Raw genomic sequence first — 15,247 nt, 5'->3', positions numbered from 1 at the left:
AAACTATGAAAACCTACGCATTTATCGTTCATTGCCTGTTTAGTTCCTTTACTATATGATTTGACATACATCTCTTGTATTAACCAAATCAGGATATCCTTACAACCATGCTCCTGCGCACAGGCTCTGCCTTAGTAGGAATCATTGTTTATTAGCACTGAAGTTATATGTTCTTCAGTGAAATTCTTTCCTCCAGTGATATACCTTAGAATGTAAAAATAATTTATATTTCTTTGTTTATACCGCACCATTTTTTTATTCAGTTTTGCCGAAAAACATTATTATTATTATATAGTAGTTGTTGCCTGCGGCTTCGCCCGCGAAGAATTTGGTTTGTCACATTGAGTTTCGTGACAGACCATTTTGAACGAATAGATACAATATTTTTTTATCAACCCAAAACTTCCGGTTTGAAACTTTAAAACTGACGAAATTCTATACGATCTTTGAACCCCTATTTTCCCCCTTGGGGGTGGAAATTCCTGATTCCCTTTCTTGATGCTTATTTACGCTATACAAAGAACCTACCTGCATATTCCAAGGCTGTACGTTGTACGTATACAACCGTCAACGACGTCTGCCCTCGTTTGGGTCGCGTTCTTGGGGATGACGCTTCATTGCTTAGACCGCCCCTCTACCCCCACGCTTCTTCCCTCGTCGTCTTACAGTAGAGGCGACGCGTAATGGCTCACGGCGTAGCGTCAAGCTAATCTAATCCTGATTAGATTCATCCAAATTAATTAGTGTAAAAGGCAAAGTTTGTCTATATTGAATGCTTATTTACCCAAAATATAGTGATACTTCGTGCAGGGTTCGAAAAGTATCAAAATAAATCAAACAAGAGAAAACAGTTTTAGTTTTTATTTCATTTTGAAAACATTAACTTGTGTAAGTTATATATAGATCCAGTTATTTAGTATTCATCGTTAACGAAAGGATGATCCTTGTGTGTGTAGGCACTGAAAAAAAGTCAAAATTAGTTTCTCCACCTACAATATTTCTATGGGGTATATGAAAAATGACCTCGGAAAGTTAATTTCACAGTAATACCGTTCTAGAAATGAAAGAACTCTAAAAAGGTGTAGTTTGAGATGTATTGACTTGAACCTTGAAGGCATATTATGGTTTGTAGCATACTTCTGACATTCATACCCTTATGGGGTAATTGAATAATAGAAAACAGAGAGTTTCAGGATGTTACACTAGATATTTCCAAGGCTCTTAACTGGCATAAAAACTAGGTTGGGTCCTAAAGTGAATCGGTCTATTTGTCGTTCCTCCGAGAGGATTTACGCCTATTCAAATTCGACTAAATGAATCCAGCTTCTTGACAAAGCCATGAGTGATCTATCATTTATATCCAATGGATTTGTTTGAGACTTAGGGCCTAGGTCCATGGAAATAACCTTTCTTTGTGTAAAACTGTTTCCAAGTGAGCGTTCCAGGCGAGCTTTTTATCAAAGATATCACCAAGATATTTCATCATTATTGCAAATGGAATAACCTCATCAATGAGGAAAGGGAGTTATATCATCTAGATTCCTCTTCATGGTGAAGGTGATTATCATAGTTTTTCTGGTGTTTTTAGCATCAGTCTCAGAGGATATTACATACTATTCTTTCCAACGTGGTCCTTGCCAGGACGACAAGGTTGATTGCATAAGCTTACAGGTCTACTTCTCTTCTGTCAAGGACATCAAGCAAACTATCGTCACCTTGAGGGCAACTCCTTTTTACCCTTAACCTAATGCTCTCATCTTGAAGAATCGTAGTAGCTGTTCTGTTAAGAAGCATGACATAGATCCAGCTAGCTACAGTCGATTCTATGTCTTTTCCAGGCAGGACTGATTCTATACATTAATGTTGTGAATTATCTATAATGCACTACCTAAATGGTAGTGTTTATTGTCTATAAGAAAAACCAACATCTTGTCAACAGATCAGTTAACTATGAGAAATATCAGATGATATGAATAGTAATACCAGGCACTGCAATGAACTAGATGTCTCCAGCTATAACTGGGGATAAATATTGCAAGAAAGGACCTCACTCAATAAAAGCATATATTTCTCGACCTGAACTGAAGAATATCAAAGCCTTCAAGAAGTTTGAATGTTCAATCATCGATTATTTGAAACATGGCTACTGCTGGTTAAGATGAAATTTGTCAAAGAATGTTTGAATGTAACAAAAATGTTGAAATGCTGTTTTGTCATAGTTTTGAAACTCTTCCTAACTTGTAACTGTGAGTAACTGTGTTATTGTGACATTACTGGCATCTTTTCCAGAAAAGAATACTTACTCAACGTAAGGACAGATTCTGCCATTGCAGTCGAAGGTATCAATGAGAGCCATATCTTCGGGACTCAAATTAAAGTCCCAGATTTCGAAGTTCTGTTGGATCCTCGATTTAGTAACAGACTTTGGAATGGTGATGCATCCCCTTTGCACCTGGTACTTCAGTACCACTTGTGCGGGTGTTTTGTTGTACTTTCCAGCAATCTTTTTGATTTTAGCATCATCCAGTAGTTGTGGGTCTTCTGGTTTCGCCCATGGCCTGTCGGGTGATCCCAGAGGGCTGTAGGCTGTGACAACGATGTCTTTGGATTTCAGATACTCAATTAGTTTCTTCTGGTTCAGGTATGGATGCACCTCGATCTACAGTAAGTGAAATAATATTTATATATTTTGTCTTGGTGCTGGCAGAAAATTTTGAAAACCTTTTTGTCTGTCTTAATTTGGTCAGTTCACCATCAAGATATCAGAAGATGTTGAACATACCTACATTTTCCATGGTTATTTTTGACTTCATTCCAAAGAAAAATACTGTTTCAAAGTCAAATCACCAGATACTGTTTATCTTACCTGGTTAGTTACTGGCTTGATGGTACAGTTTTGAAGGACACGCTCTATTTGCTTCTTGTTGAAGTTGGATACTCCAATAGACCTGGTAAGTCCTTTCTCTTGTACTGCCTCCATTGCTTTCCAGGTATCAACATAGTCTACGTCACTGTAGGCTGTTGTACCATCTGCATTTGTAGGGAAGAGTTCACCGTCTTCCTGAAATCGATGTAACATTTAGATGAACTCAGATTAAGTATTTTGAGGAAGACCTTATTTAATTTACCAACTCCTCTGGAGGGAGAGAGGCAAGGCCATAATGACCAGATCTTATATATAGTATTGATTTCACCACTATCCCCACTACTGATGAAAGAATTAGTAGTGTGTATTTTTTCCTACAGCAGTATTCCAGTGGATGTCCCCCATTTTTCCGTTTGATTTTGTCAAAAAGCAATGTTTATGAAAATTTGGACTTATAGTAAAACCAATAATGATTGAGAGTAAAGCGCGTTGTCATATCTAAATTTTACGTTACCAGTTTATAGCAGAATCAAAATATAGTAAGCAGTAGAGTTGTAGGTTGTGGCAAATTATAGATAATACACAATACTAGTACGATTAAAAGGTATTATTTATGACAAAAATCAGTAATGAGCTTGTAATGAGTAATACTTATACATTTCCTGATTACTGATCAGTTAAAATTCATTATTTTCTGTATAGTGTTAGATATTTATTACAACTAGTGGCAACGCTGTACGCAACGATATTTCTGTCTTTGTCACTTTACCGTAACTTCCATCTCATCGTTGCAGTCTTCACTAATGTACTTGCAGCCATGAGCGTATCATTGGTTTGTTAATTATACAGCGTGAATTGTACGTTTTACAGTTAAGTTAGTCAGCAATCGACGTGTTGTGATAACAATTGGTGAAAATAATAGTGCTAATAAGTGTTTAAGCGTTACATAATTATATTTCTACACCGTTCTCAAACTACTCAAAAAATGGGAGACATGGTCGGGCCTTCCACGTCGAAAAAGGTAAAACGGTTGGAGTCTCGGTCAGTAAGAGAAAAACAAATTGTACTGCGAGTATTTCACTGTCTTGAAAGAGATCATCAGCCACCAAAAGATGACTTTGTGCATATGTGCTGTAATTGTACGTGTGTACCTCCGAATAACCAACCGGGCATTTCTACATCATTAAGTTCCACAATTACAAAAGATAAATTAGTTGATATGTGCTCTGATTATACCGGTGTACCAAAATCATCGATTTACAAAATACTAAGAGAAGCAGAAATTCATGGGGACGTACAAACGCCAAAAACTAGTAGCGGACGAAAAAAAATCACAGTTGATGAAGAAGCCAAAACCAGTATACGCAGAACTATTCACAGTTTCTTTTTCAGGAATGAGCTGCCCACACTACAAACAGTTCTGGAGGCACTTAGCGATCATGAATTGGTCCCAAAAATGGGTAAAGAAACTTTTAGGAAACTTGTACACGAAATGAAATTTACGTACTGAAAAGTTGACAGGAAAAGCATTCTCATTGAACGTCAAGAAATAATAGCATGGAGAAGAAACTATCTAAGAAAAATTGACGAATTTCGGAAGCTCAAAAAAAAATTGTACTTCATGGACGAGACATGGGTTAACCAAGGACATACGGTCAAAAAAGTATGGCAGGATGGTAATATAACAAGTGCACGACAAGCCTTTAATGAAGGTTTGTCAGTTGGGTTAAAACAGCCATCTGGAAAAGGTAGTCGTCTGATAGTTACGCATATAGGAAGCGACAGTGGATTTTTACCAAATGGTGAATTAATATTTAAATCTAAGAAAACAGGCGACTATCATGAAGAGATGAATGCGGAGGTGTTTGAAAAATGATTTGAAGGCATCATTCAACTTGTGGAACCTGGGTCTGTCATCTTCATGGACAATGCCCCATACCATAGTCGACATTTAGAACCATTACCGAAACAATCATGGAAAAAAGCAGCAATTCAAGAATGGTTAATTAATAAGAACATCCAATATAACAAATATAGTTTAAAGGCAGAACTACTTCAGCTAACAAAATTACACACAGACAAATATAAAAAATTCGCAGTGGATGAAATGGTGTTAAGTCATGGAATTACAGTTTTAAGGTTACCACCATACCACTGCGAATTAAACCCAATAGAATTAATCTGATACTCATGAGGTTCAGTGGAGGTAGGTTTACTAATGAAATATAAATAACTGCTGCACAAAACAGTCTTTTGAAAAATACTGGAATTTGATCATAGACTCTTTGCCTTCAAAACCAATATTTTTCTCCATCGTTGATGTATCTATACAATACCAATGGATTTTCTTCTTACAGCTGATGTAAAGAACTTTAATGTGTGAATGATCGAGATTTTCTGGAGTAGATAACTCACTTTCAGAGCGAATGGCCAATGGATCAGATACAAGTCGAGGTACTCCAGTCCCAAGTTCTTCAGAGTGGTCTTCAGAGCTGGTTCAACTAAATCGGGTCGGTGGAAAGTGTTCCACAGCTTGCTGGTGATGTACAACTCTTCGCGTTTGACGGTACCATCGGCGAGTTTCGCTTTCAGAGCAGCTCCTACCTCAGCTTCGTTTCCGTAGACATGAGCGCAGTCAATGTGACGGTAACCAATGTCAATGGCATCCTTCACTGCTTGAGTGACTTCACCGGGTTTCGACTAAAAAATGCAAATGAGTTAGGGGGTTGGAATGGATAATCGTTGAACGTTGGAATAAGGCTACATCGTAGGTATGATGCAATGAATCAGGGGTAGCAAGGCATCATAAGCTTACTTTTGGATTCATTTCTTCTGATGTAAAAACTTCCCACCCCTATCAGAGCTTAAGACCTTTCTCCAACATGGAGAAGGTGTGGAAATTAGCTTTTTTCATGAAATGTACCACAAGTTCACTTTCAAAAGAGTTGGGACAATTTGAAATGAATAATGACAGCGTACGCAGCGCCTTCTAGATGTCACGTGAAAATTAATACAAAATTATGATTTCCCACGTCAAAAAAAACCCAGGTACCAAATTCTGTGCGAATAACTTATTTTTTGCAAAAGTTATTTTTAAAAATCGAACAAAAAATTCAAATTCAACACCCTGTATCTCCAAAACGAAGCATTTCTGGACACAATTTTATATATACTTTTTTTTCTCGAAATTGTATCAGGGATACGTCTCATGAATATTTTAACGTACTTATGTTACACCCTGTATACATATTAGAATATTATGTCTACGTGGAACAGTGAGTATCATCGACTATTTGAACGGGGACCTCTAACATTCAATTATTGGGTGAAGTATTAGGTAACCTGACCTTGTATTTGTAAACTTCCATACTGGTGTTTTATTCGACTATGTTAGTATGAAAGTCATAATTAATGTGAATAATTATAGAAAATAAATAACGGTCTGATAATGGCATGGCGCATTCCATAATATCCATAGCATTTTGAATAATTGAAAATTGCCTTGTTATCGATTAACTCGCATGTTTTCTAAATCATAAAACATTTTATAGGTCTTTATACAACCTCACTGGACAAACCTACAAAGGTGAATTAACAAACATTTCCGTTACTGAGTTTTAGTACACGGGATAAACATGACCTAATTGAATTCCTAACACTAGGAGACAAAGAAATTCTTTTTTTTTTCGACGACACGCTAACATTTTTCTTTTCCATTCATGTAATTAGCAGGTCATATGATTCAAACTGTTATATTATATGGTTTTAACGTGCTAGGAATCGTACGTTGAAGGAAAGACCTCGTTAATCCGTATCTCGCTCACGTTTCTACTTCTAAAAGCAACATGATTTAATCACAATCGTTTTCTTCAAACTGGACAAAATATTTTTTGGTAGCCTCAAATTCTAACGAGGAACCTCAAATTGTTGAAGCAATCAAGTACAGAGGCCAGAAAATATGAACCAGTTTGTAGATGTATGAAGCCAGGGAAACGCTATGATCTATATTCTATATCTATTATTATCGATTTATTCGATTACGTTTTTAGATTAGCTGAAACGAATAACTATTAGTATGGAGTGCCCCAAGGAACTCTGCCTGGACCTATACTATTCAATATTTATATCAATGATCTCTTCAATATTGATGTGGAAGCGAATATTATTAGCTTTGCCGACAACACCGTCCGGGAATTGGAAACTTTATTCCTTTCGTTCGACAGTAGGCTACTAACAGTAAACTTTTCTAAGACCCACTGTATTGCCTTTTCAATTTATAATAACAACTTACCCACATATAATAAAATTACAGTTAATATAAACGGCAATATCATTGACATCGAAAGGAGAGAACATATAAAATATCTAGGCCTCATTATAGATCAAAATCTTGATCTATAATTTACGCTACGCTGTAATTTACGTTACGCTGAATACGTAACAAAAAAATTGGGATCACTGATAACAAAATTCAAATTGTATCAAAAATTATTCGACTCCACACAAATGAACATACTTTATGCAAGCTTAGCCCAAACACATATAAACTATGGCATACTTGTTTGTGGTGGGATAACTAATAATTATATTAAAAACCTAGAAGTGACACTAAAAAGATAATGTATAATAAAAGCTACAGATTTCCGTCAGATAAACTCTTCCAACAATCTAAGCTATTTACAATCCATCAACAGTACTTCCTTAATCTTGCATCTTACTATCACCAACACAAGTATGACCTGCCCCAAATAGACCATCCATAAAATACTCGACTGAAAAACCAAACAACCAGAATACCAAAGGTTGAAACTACAAAAAACCAAAGATTCCTCTCTTATCTATGTCCGATAATTTACAGAAAATCCCAAATGAAATAAAAACACTTAATGGTCGTTTCCTATTTGAAAAGAAGTTGAAAGTATGGATTTTAAACCAGCTCCCCGAACTAATTCTCAAAGCTTTTCAAAGAGATATTTAGAAAACAAGTTTAATACAAATTGGACCCTAACAACACATAGACACAGAAAACTTTAAAGTAAATTTAACTGGAACTGCCTTAAATATATTGCTTATATTTGTGAACATCAAAAGAGATTTATAAAAAATCAACCAAAAAAAAAAAGATTAATATCTATGGGCCCCCAGATTCAATTCACTTTTATTGTTATATTTTATTATCACTGTGAAACTGTGAATATATCTTCAAGACGAGGGTACCGACAAAAAAAATCGCTAATCGAATGTAAGTAGCCTGCGAAATTTGAACATTCATCTCACTTTTTGAAAAGACCTCGTATTTGCGAAGACTGCTTTCAATTTTTTTCAATACGGCAACTTCCATTATATACATATATAATATTTAATTCCTCAGAGTATCTGTGCAAACGGAGAATTTCCTCAAAATAAAAATACACCCCTCATACATTAAATGTAATATATTCTTTGATTTGAATTCTTTCGACTTGGTAGTTTCAGTGTTTTTTCATTTTTTTCCGTTACTTAGAAGCTATTGGATGAATAATATGGGTATTCAAATCGCCACCCTGTATAACAAAAGTTCTTTTTAGGAAAGAATATTGACTTTTCATTGTATGCATATATTTATGTATGTATATGAATTGGCTTTGATGATTTGATGAGATTTATGACTTTATTTTTGTATCGAATGATCCCTCACCGTCATCAAAGCTGAGAATCATAATATTTTATTTCACTAGTTCCTGATAACTCATTATCGCTTGCATAACAGATCAAATGTTGTTGATCATGCCATTGAATTTTATCACGGATCGTAAGCAAGTAACGAATCAATATTGGCATTCCTTTTTTAGTATATAGGAGCAAGGTCAATTTAGATCATTCGCCGAATCCTTGAATAACTATTTTGTTACTATGGCTCTTTCAAATCGAAACAAATACTTTGCCGCGACGAAGAATCAATCGCTGATAAAAATCCCTTGATTTTTTAAAAATTTTATTTCAATACTTTACGCATTTTTATCTCAATACTCAATATATTCAATGTAAGTACATTCAGTTTATCAGATACAATTGATAATGAAGTGTTTTGGAATGTTAAGAAAAAAAGAATAACAAACCTCTCGAAATTGTCCATGCCTTATTATTGTGCAATCTCAAACAAATTACGATAAAAAAATGTTTTTAACCGTTTCGAATTTGATAAAAATCTGCTAAACATCTAAGAAGAAGATTCCTCAGTTACCGATTATTTGATATGATGATTTACCCCCGATATCCATCAGTACCGATAAACTTGGCAAATGCACAGTTAACAGAACTGATATATTGTCAAATGTGATTCACTAATTTTTCTGAAAGAAGATTGGTTAGGCAACAGAATTAATTTTTTCCCAAAAAACAATTGTTCCTTTGCGACGTTTCGAATTTAGTTCAATTTTTTTTAGGTGTCTGTTGCAATGAATTTTCATTAATATACCTCAAAAAAAACTTATACGATTATTATCGTTTCAATTTTACAAGGAACCATGAGTCATTAAACTACCGAAAAGTAGTTTCTTCGTGGTAGTAATATAACTATTTCAAAAACCATGAGACATATCAGATACATGATAAAAAATAAAAAACCGTGCAACAACTAAATTTTCGAGACAACACCAACACAAAACAACATGAAACAAACGAATGGATTTCTGTGATTCTGATGAGGTGGTGTCTATTTTTTAAATCAATGACAGAAAAAAAAGAATGAGAAAAGGGGAATTAACAGATATGTTATTTAGTTATATTATTAACACGAGGAAATTACTTTTTGGTGAGTAATTCAGTTGAGAATTCATTATTTTTTGTAAATTTTCAACGATAATAAGCGTATAAGTTTTGTGGGAGGTATGTTAATGAAAATTCATCTTCACAGAGCTCTGAAGAAGAATTCAATTAAATTCGAAACGTCCGCAAGAAAATAATTGTTTTTCCGAGAAAAAAATATTGTTCGCAACCAACCTTTTTCCAGTTGAAAACGATGTTTATAATACCACTAGTTCAAATAATCCTTTTCCCGAAATTTAAATGAAAATTTTGATAAAAATTCAACCTGAAACTTTCCATTGGACATTTTTAAGCAGTAACAGCATCAACAACCCGTTTGTGACATTATTTGAACTTAACAGTTCAGGAATAACTTTCGAAAAACATCTCTGATGAGATGGAAGAAACAGTGTTTTTATTGACACCATAATTCTCGAATAGAGATGAAACTAATGAAATTAGTTTTGAAAAATTATATACATTATTTGTTTCTAGAAATAATAACAACCATGAATTCCACAACTGTAACGTCAGACTTCATAGTACGAGACTGTCTGATAAAACTTATTGGCAGTAATCATGATGTTAAACCTCCTTTCGAAACAAAAATACTCTTAGAACCATATTCATGGATGCAAAACTATAAAAAACAAAACAAAAGTGGCATTTATTACAGATGTTGTTCTTGTAGCCAAATATACATTGGGAAAACATCACGACCAGTGATAGTGCGAATGAACGAACATCGAGAATATAATATATCAAAAATAGACAAATGACAAAATTCAAACTGTCAGAACGAATTTTGACGATGGTATCAGCTACAATCAGCTACAACGAAGAGAGGGAAGCTTGAAAAATCACCGTATTTGGCTAACAGATTCAAAAGAATAAATGGAAAGTTGCCCAATAGCAACAAACTAATATCAGAGAAATCTCTGGCACTACATCGAATTTGATAAATGTCAATCAATAGCGCTTGATATAATTCAAATTCTCAAGCTTTCAAGGCGAAATTTGGAAGAAAATTTGACAGAGATGTTTTCCATATGTTGATATAAGTAAGACATTCATCTCATTTTTGGGAATTATGCAACATGTTTTACTCGTGTTCTGAAAAAATTAATATGTTTCATATTTCCACAGTAGTAGTAGCTAATAGGACATCTTGTTATGTTATCCATCGGTACTGAAGAAGCAATAAGGCCGAAACGTCGGATGTCCGGCGACGGGCACTTGATATACAAAAAATATGGCACAAAGCGCCCACGCTTTTTTTACAATAATAATAGTATTTTTTGTTCGTTATTGTTTTAAGCTTATTAAAAAAAAATATTTTCAACTTTTTAGTTCGATGTTCTTTAAAAGCGTGTTTTTTAGTTTTTTGAACTATATTTATTTCTCCCTTCTAGTGTTTTGGTTTTGTATGTATGAATATAAATCTCAGTGTATTTTTTATTTTGAATGAAGCTTCGACATCATTAATACTGCCAATTGGTTTCATTAAATAGCCAGGGAATAAAAGGTATGACGTCATAGCTGTAAAATTTACGATTGCTGGTTGAATTGATGCGGATATTTCCAGACGTCATCTGGTTGTTGTATTGCATTTATTAAAGACTATTTCGACAAAACTGGATATATCATCTTTTCATTTCATTAGCGAGATTTTTTCTCAACCAGTTTTCGTGGGGTTGTAAACCGGTGTATCTCTATTCAACAATAATTGTATCAAGAAAAGGACTACTAGTTTCATCCCCTCATGCAGAAATGATTTCTTTCGAATAATATTTATGTTCAAAGGATATCACACACGGGTTTCAGATTTCTGAAATAAGTAATGAATAACTTGAACTAATTTTTTCAAGAGTTTTATGTAATTGGAAAGGAATTCTTTGGATTAGCGGGTTTGTAAATATCGATATTGACAACAAATTATTTTTAGGCTCCATTTTATGTGTTGTAAACGGTGTTAATCTCTAAAACTAATGTATTTGATATCATCGGTATTTGCCAAATATATCCCGGGTATCATAAACCGTCATAATATATGATATGTACCTACTGATGGATCATTATTCTGTATGTTGTGGAAATTTTTAGGAAATTTCAACTTGACTACTGAGGACAGTAGAAAAAATGTAGTAAACGGTAGATTGAAATCAAGAGCGTGGAACGAAGATTTGAAAAATATTTAGTTTGAAAAAATCAGTAGCGTACCAAATTGCGCTGTGAAGCAAGAAATGCTTTTCAATAGTAGATGCGTATATTTTACAAAAATATGTATGTCCATACCGGGTTTATCATAAAAAAAGGTTTATTAAAACTTCATCATCCTGTAATTCAAAATTTGAGACCTTCAAGACATATGTTTACCTCGAATTTGATTTTTTCAAAATAATCTCAAAAATAACCTGAAATATTTCCATGTCAATAACAAAACTCCTTTGTTTTTTCTTGATATGATTTTTCAAAGCCGACTCCTGACTTTAGAGGTCATTTGGAGCATTGCCACAAATTGACACTTATTTTTTGAATAAATTATCGTAAAAAATCCATATCAAAGTGTCCGGTACGCCCCTGATTGATAGAATTTGACGGAATCCTGCATTTGACATTGTCCGGTAGGCCAATGGTTTATTAAAACTTCATCATCCTGTAATTCAAAATTTGATACCTTCAAGACATATGTTTACCTCAAGTTTGATTTTTTCAAAATAATCTCAAAAATAACCTGAAATATTTCCATGTCAATAACAAAACTCCTTTGATTTTTTCTTGATATGATTTTTCAAAGCCGACTCCTGACTTTAGAGGTCATTTGGAGCATTGCCACAAATTGACATTTATTTTTTGAATAAATTATCGTAAAAAATCAATATCAAAGTGTCCGGTACGCCCCTGATTGATAGAATTTGACGGAATCCTGCATTTGACATTGTCCGGTAGGATAATGGTTTATTAAAACTTCATCATCCTGTAATTCAAAATTTGAGACCTTCAAGACATATGTTTACCTCAAGTTTGATTTTTTCAAAATAATCTCAAAAATAACCTGAAATATTTCCATGTCAATAACAAAACTCCTTTGTTTTTTTCTTGATATGATTTTTCAAAGCCGACTCCTGACTTTAGAGGTCATTTGGAGCATTGCCACAAATTGACATTTATTTTTTGAATAAATTATCGTAAAAAATCCATATCAAAGTGTCCGGTACGCCCCTGATTGATAGAATTTGACGGAATCCTGCATTTGACATTGTCCGGTAGGCTAATGGTTTATTAAAACTTCATCATCCTGTAATTCAAAATTTGAGACCTTCAAGACATATGTTTACCTTAAGTTTGATTTTTTCAAAATAGTCTCAAAAATAACCTGTAATATTTCCATGTCAGTAACAAAACTCCTTCGTTTTTTCCTTGATATGATTTTTAATAGCCGATTCCTGACTTTTTACAGGTCATTTGGAGCATTGCCACAAATTTGCACTTATTTTTTGAATAAATTATCGAAAAAAAATTCATATCGAAGTGTCCGGTACGCCCCTGATTGATAAAATTTGACGGAATCCGGCATTTGACATTGTCCTGTAGGCCGAACAAGATAACCTCAAATTTATATCCAAATAATAGATAAAACTCACCTTCCATGTTCCCAAACCGAATATGGGGAATGTTTGTCCGTTGTTGAACTTGACCGTGGGGACTTTGCTAGCCATGACTCTGAACATAAAATAGAAATAAAAGAGTTTGAGGAATATCGCCTAGACTCTAGGAAGGTCGATCACGAAATCACGATTCACGATCGAGATAGAACGTGAATTATGCTGTAATCCTGCTGATTCGTTTCCCCTTTCCTGAGTAATCGACAGTGTTGTCAAATGTTTCTATTAAATCTGATAACAAGGATATAATCCATATCCATTTAACCATATGATTCCCGCCGACTCTTGCTAATAGGGGAAACCGGGGTAATGATGGTCTACGGGGTAATTGAAGCTCTACAAAATATCACACACAGTTCACAGTATATACATAATTTATTTAACGAAAACAACCAGTTGGACCGTTTACTAGTCGGCAGCTGAACCAAAACAGGTTGACTGTTCTTGAAATTCGGGTGTCCGACAAGGTATGCATATTGCCCCTCACTCAGGACCGAGGAATGAATAAAAATTAAGATATATGATCATAACCGCTTCCTGTCTTCACAGAACATCCGTAATTTAAATGTAATAAGTGACTGAAAATATTATTCTGAGTTTTTTTTTGGTCCCTTGGGAGCTGTCTGACTTGTCCATTTAGTCCAAGTCTCCAGAAAACACTGCATCCTTTTAGGCTTATTGCTTTCATTCTCCCATCTCCTCATGACACTCATTACATCAGTGTCGTTCCTTGTACTAGTTTGTACAGGTTCCGTGTTGAATGTTCGTCATCTTCTTCTGGACGTAATTTCGTACGTCCATATATTGCCTGCCTCCTGTGATTCAGTGCCTCACATAAGATGTGTACAGCTGTTTCTATCCCTTCATTGCATAATATGCAGCTGAGATCTCCGTTGTACAGCCCCATTTTATTCCGGTGTCCTCTAAACGGACAATGACCGGATATTAACCCTATAATTATTCTGAGCCGATCCCTACTATTTTGAAGTGGTTCTTTTCTCGGACAGTTCCCTAATTATGGTTGCCAGGTACTTTTGTTCAGTACTCTGTTTGCTTCCTATTGGTCCATGTCCTCATTCTGAGTTAGTGATAGTCCTTTGATTCAAATAAGTTAAGTAGAAATCCCCCGGATTGGGGCAGGCGGTGATGTCAACACACCAGCCAGGTAGCTAAGGCATCCAGTCAACCAAATTGTCACGTAGTTTCCCACCCAGTGGCGACCCAATCAGAGTCTACCAAAATGTGGCAGCCGCTCTAGCGAGACAGACGTCATCACACCAGCCAGGTAGCTAAGGCATCCAGTCAACCAAATTGTCACGTAGTTTCCCACCCAGTGGCGACCCAATCAGAGTCTACCAAAATGTGGCAGCCGCTCTAGCGAGACATACGTCATCACACCAGCCAGGTAGCTAAGGCATCCAGTCAACCAAATTGTCACGTGGTGTTCCACTCAGCGGCGAACCAATCAGAGAGTACCGTCACGTGGCGTCCTGTCACGCGCAATCAGAGCGCACATCATTGTGGCGGGAGATTTGAATTTTCTGTGGAATAAATAGTTCAGGCAGACAGACACGCCGACAGATTAGACATAGTAGTTAACATAATTGAAAAAAGTTAATATTTATAAGAATGGTAGACATTGTCCTTAGCCTCTACACCAATGTAAGATATTGAAAGTAACTGCGAATGATGGGCATTCGTTTTATAAGAAATTGACTTATTCATTATACTTGACAATAATTTTTGATTTCCGTAATATGTAATCGTCATTATCATTTAAATAAGTTGAAGAGGATTCATGCAGGAATCTGGTTATCGGATGCGATTTGGTAATGAGCAAGAGTGTAGGACTGGCTTAGGCCCCATAATTGAATATTTTTTGCGTCCAAGTAGAGGGGCTGGATCCGCTATTGACCTAATTTTGAATATC

The 15,247-nt window shown here is 35.1% G+C and overlaps 1 protein-coding gene across 1 annotated transcript; it reads right to left on the bottom strand.

Moving 5' to 3' along the window:
* Positions 1-846: 846 nt before the first annotated feature.
* Positions 847-13,468, bottom strand: LOC111517554 (aldo-keto reductase 1B). Its single transcript, XM_023173748.2, has 5 exons — positions 13,297-13,468; positions 5,282-5,566; positions 2,867-3,061; positions 2,304-2,659; positions 847-959 (listed from the first exon to the last, which is right to left on the bottom strand). The coding sequence occupies exons 1-5, from the start codon at positions 13,381-13,383 to the stop codon at positions 914-916; spliced, it is 969 nt and encodes a 322-aa protein (XP_023029516.2). The 5' UTR covers positions 13,384-13,468; the 3' UTR covers positions 847-913.
* Positions 13,469-15,247: the final 1,779 nt, after the last annotated feature.

Source organism: Leptinotarsa decemlineata, unplaced genomic scaffold (assembly GCF_025532065.1).
Source record: "Leptinotarsa decemlineata unplaced genomic scaffold, Ldec_3_MD MMD2_tig00026361_RagTag_RagTag, whole genome shotgun sequence".
NCBI lineage: Eukaryota > Metazoa > Arthropoda > Insecta > Coleoptera > Chrysomelidae > Leptinotarsa > Leptinotarsa decemlineata.
This window is presented reverse-complemented; position numbering and strand designations above follow the sequence as displayed.

Excerpts from the sequence above, each read along its gene's own strand:
- LOC111517554 (XM_023173748.2), bottom strand. The coding sequence starts at position 13,383 with ATGTTCAGAGTCATGGCTAGCAAAGTCCCCACGGTCAAGTTCAACAAC. Across the intron at positions 5,567-13,296 it reads TCGGTTTGGGAACATGGAAG|TCGAAACCCGGTGAAGTCAC; the intron begins GTGAGTTTTATC and ends TGCATTTTTTAG. Across the intron at positions 2,660-2,866 it reads TCAAGCCAGTAACTAACCAG|ATCGAGGTGCATCCATACCT; the intron begins GTAAGATAAACA and ends CACTTACTGTAG.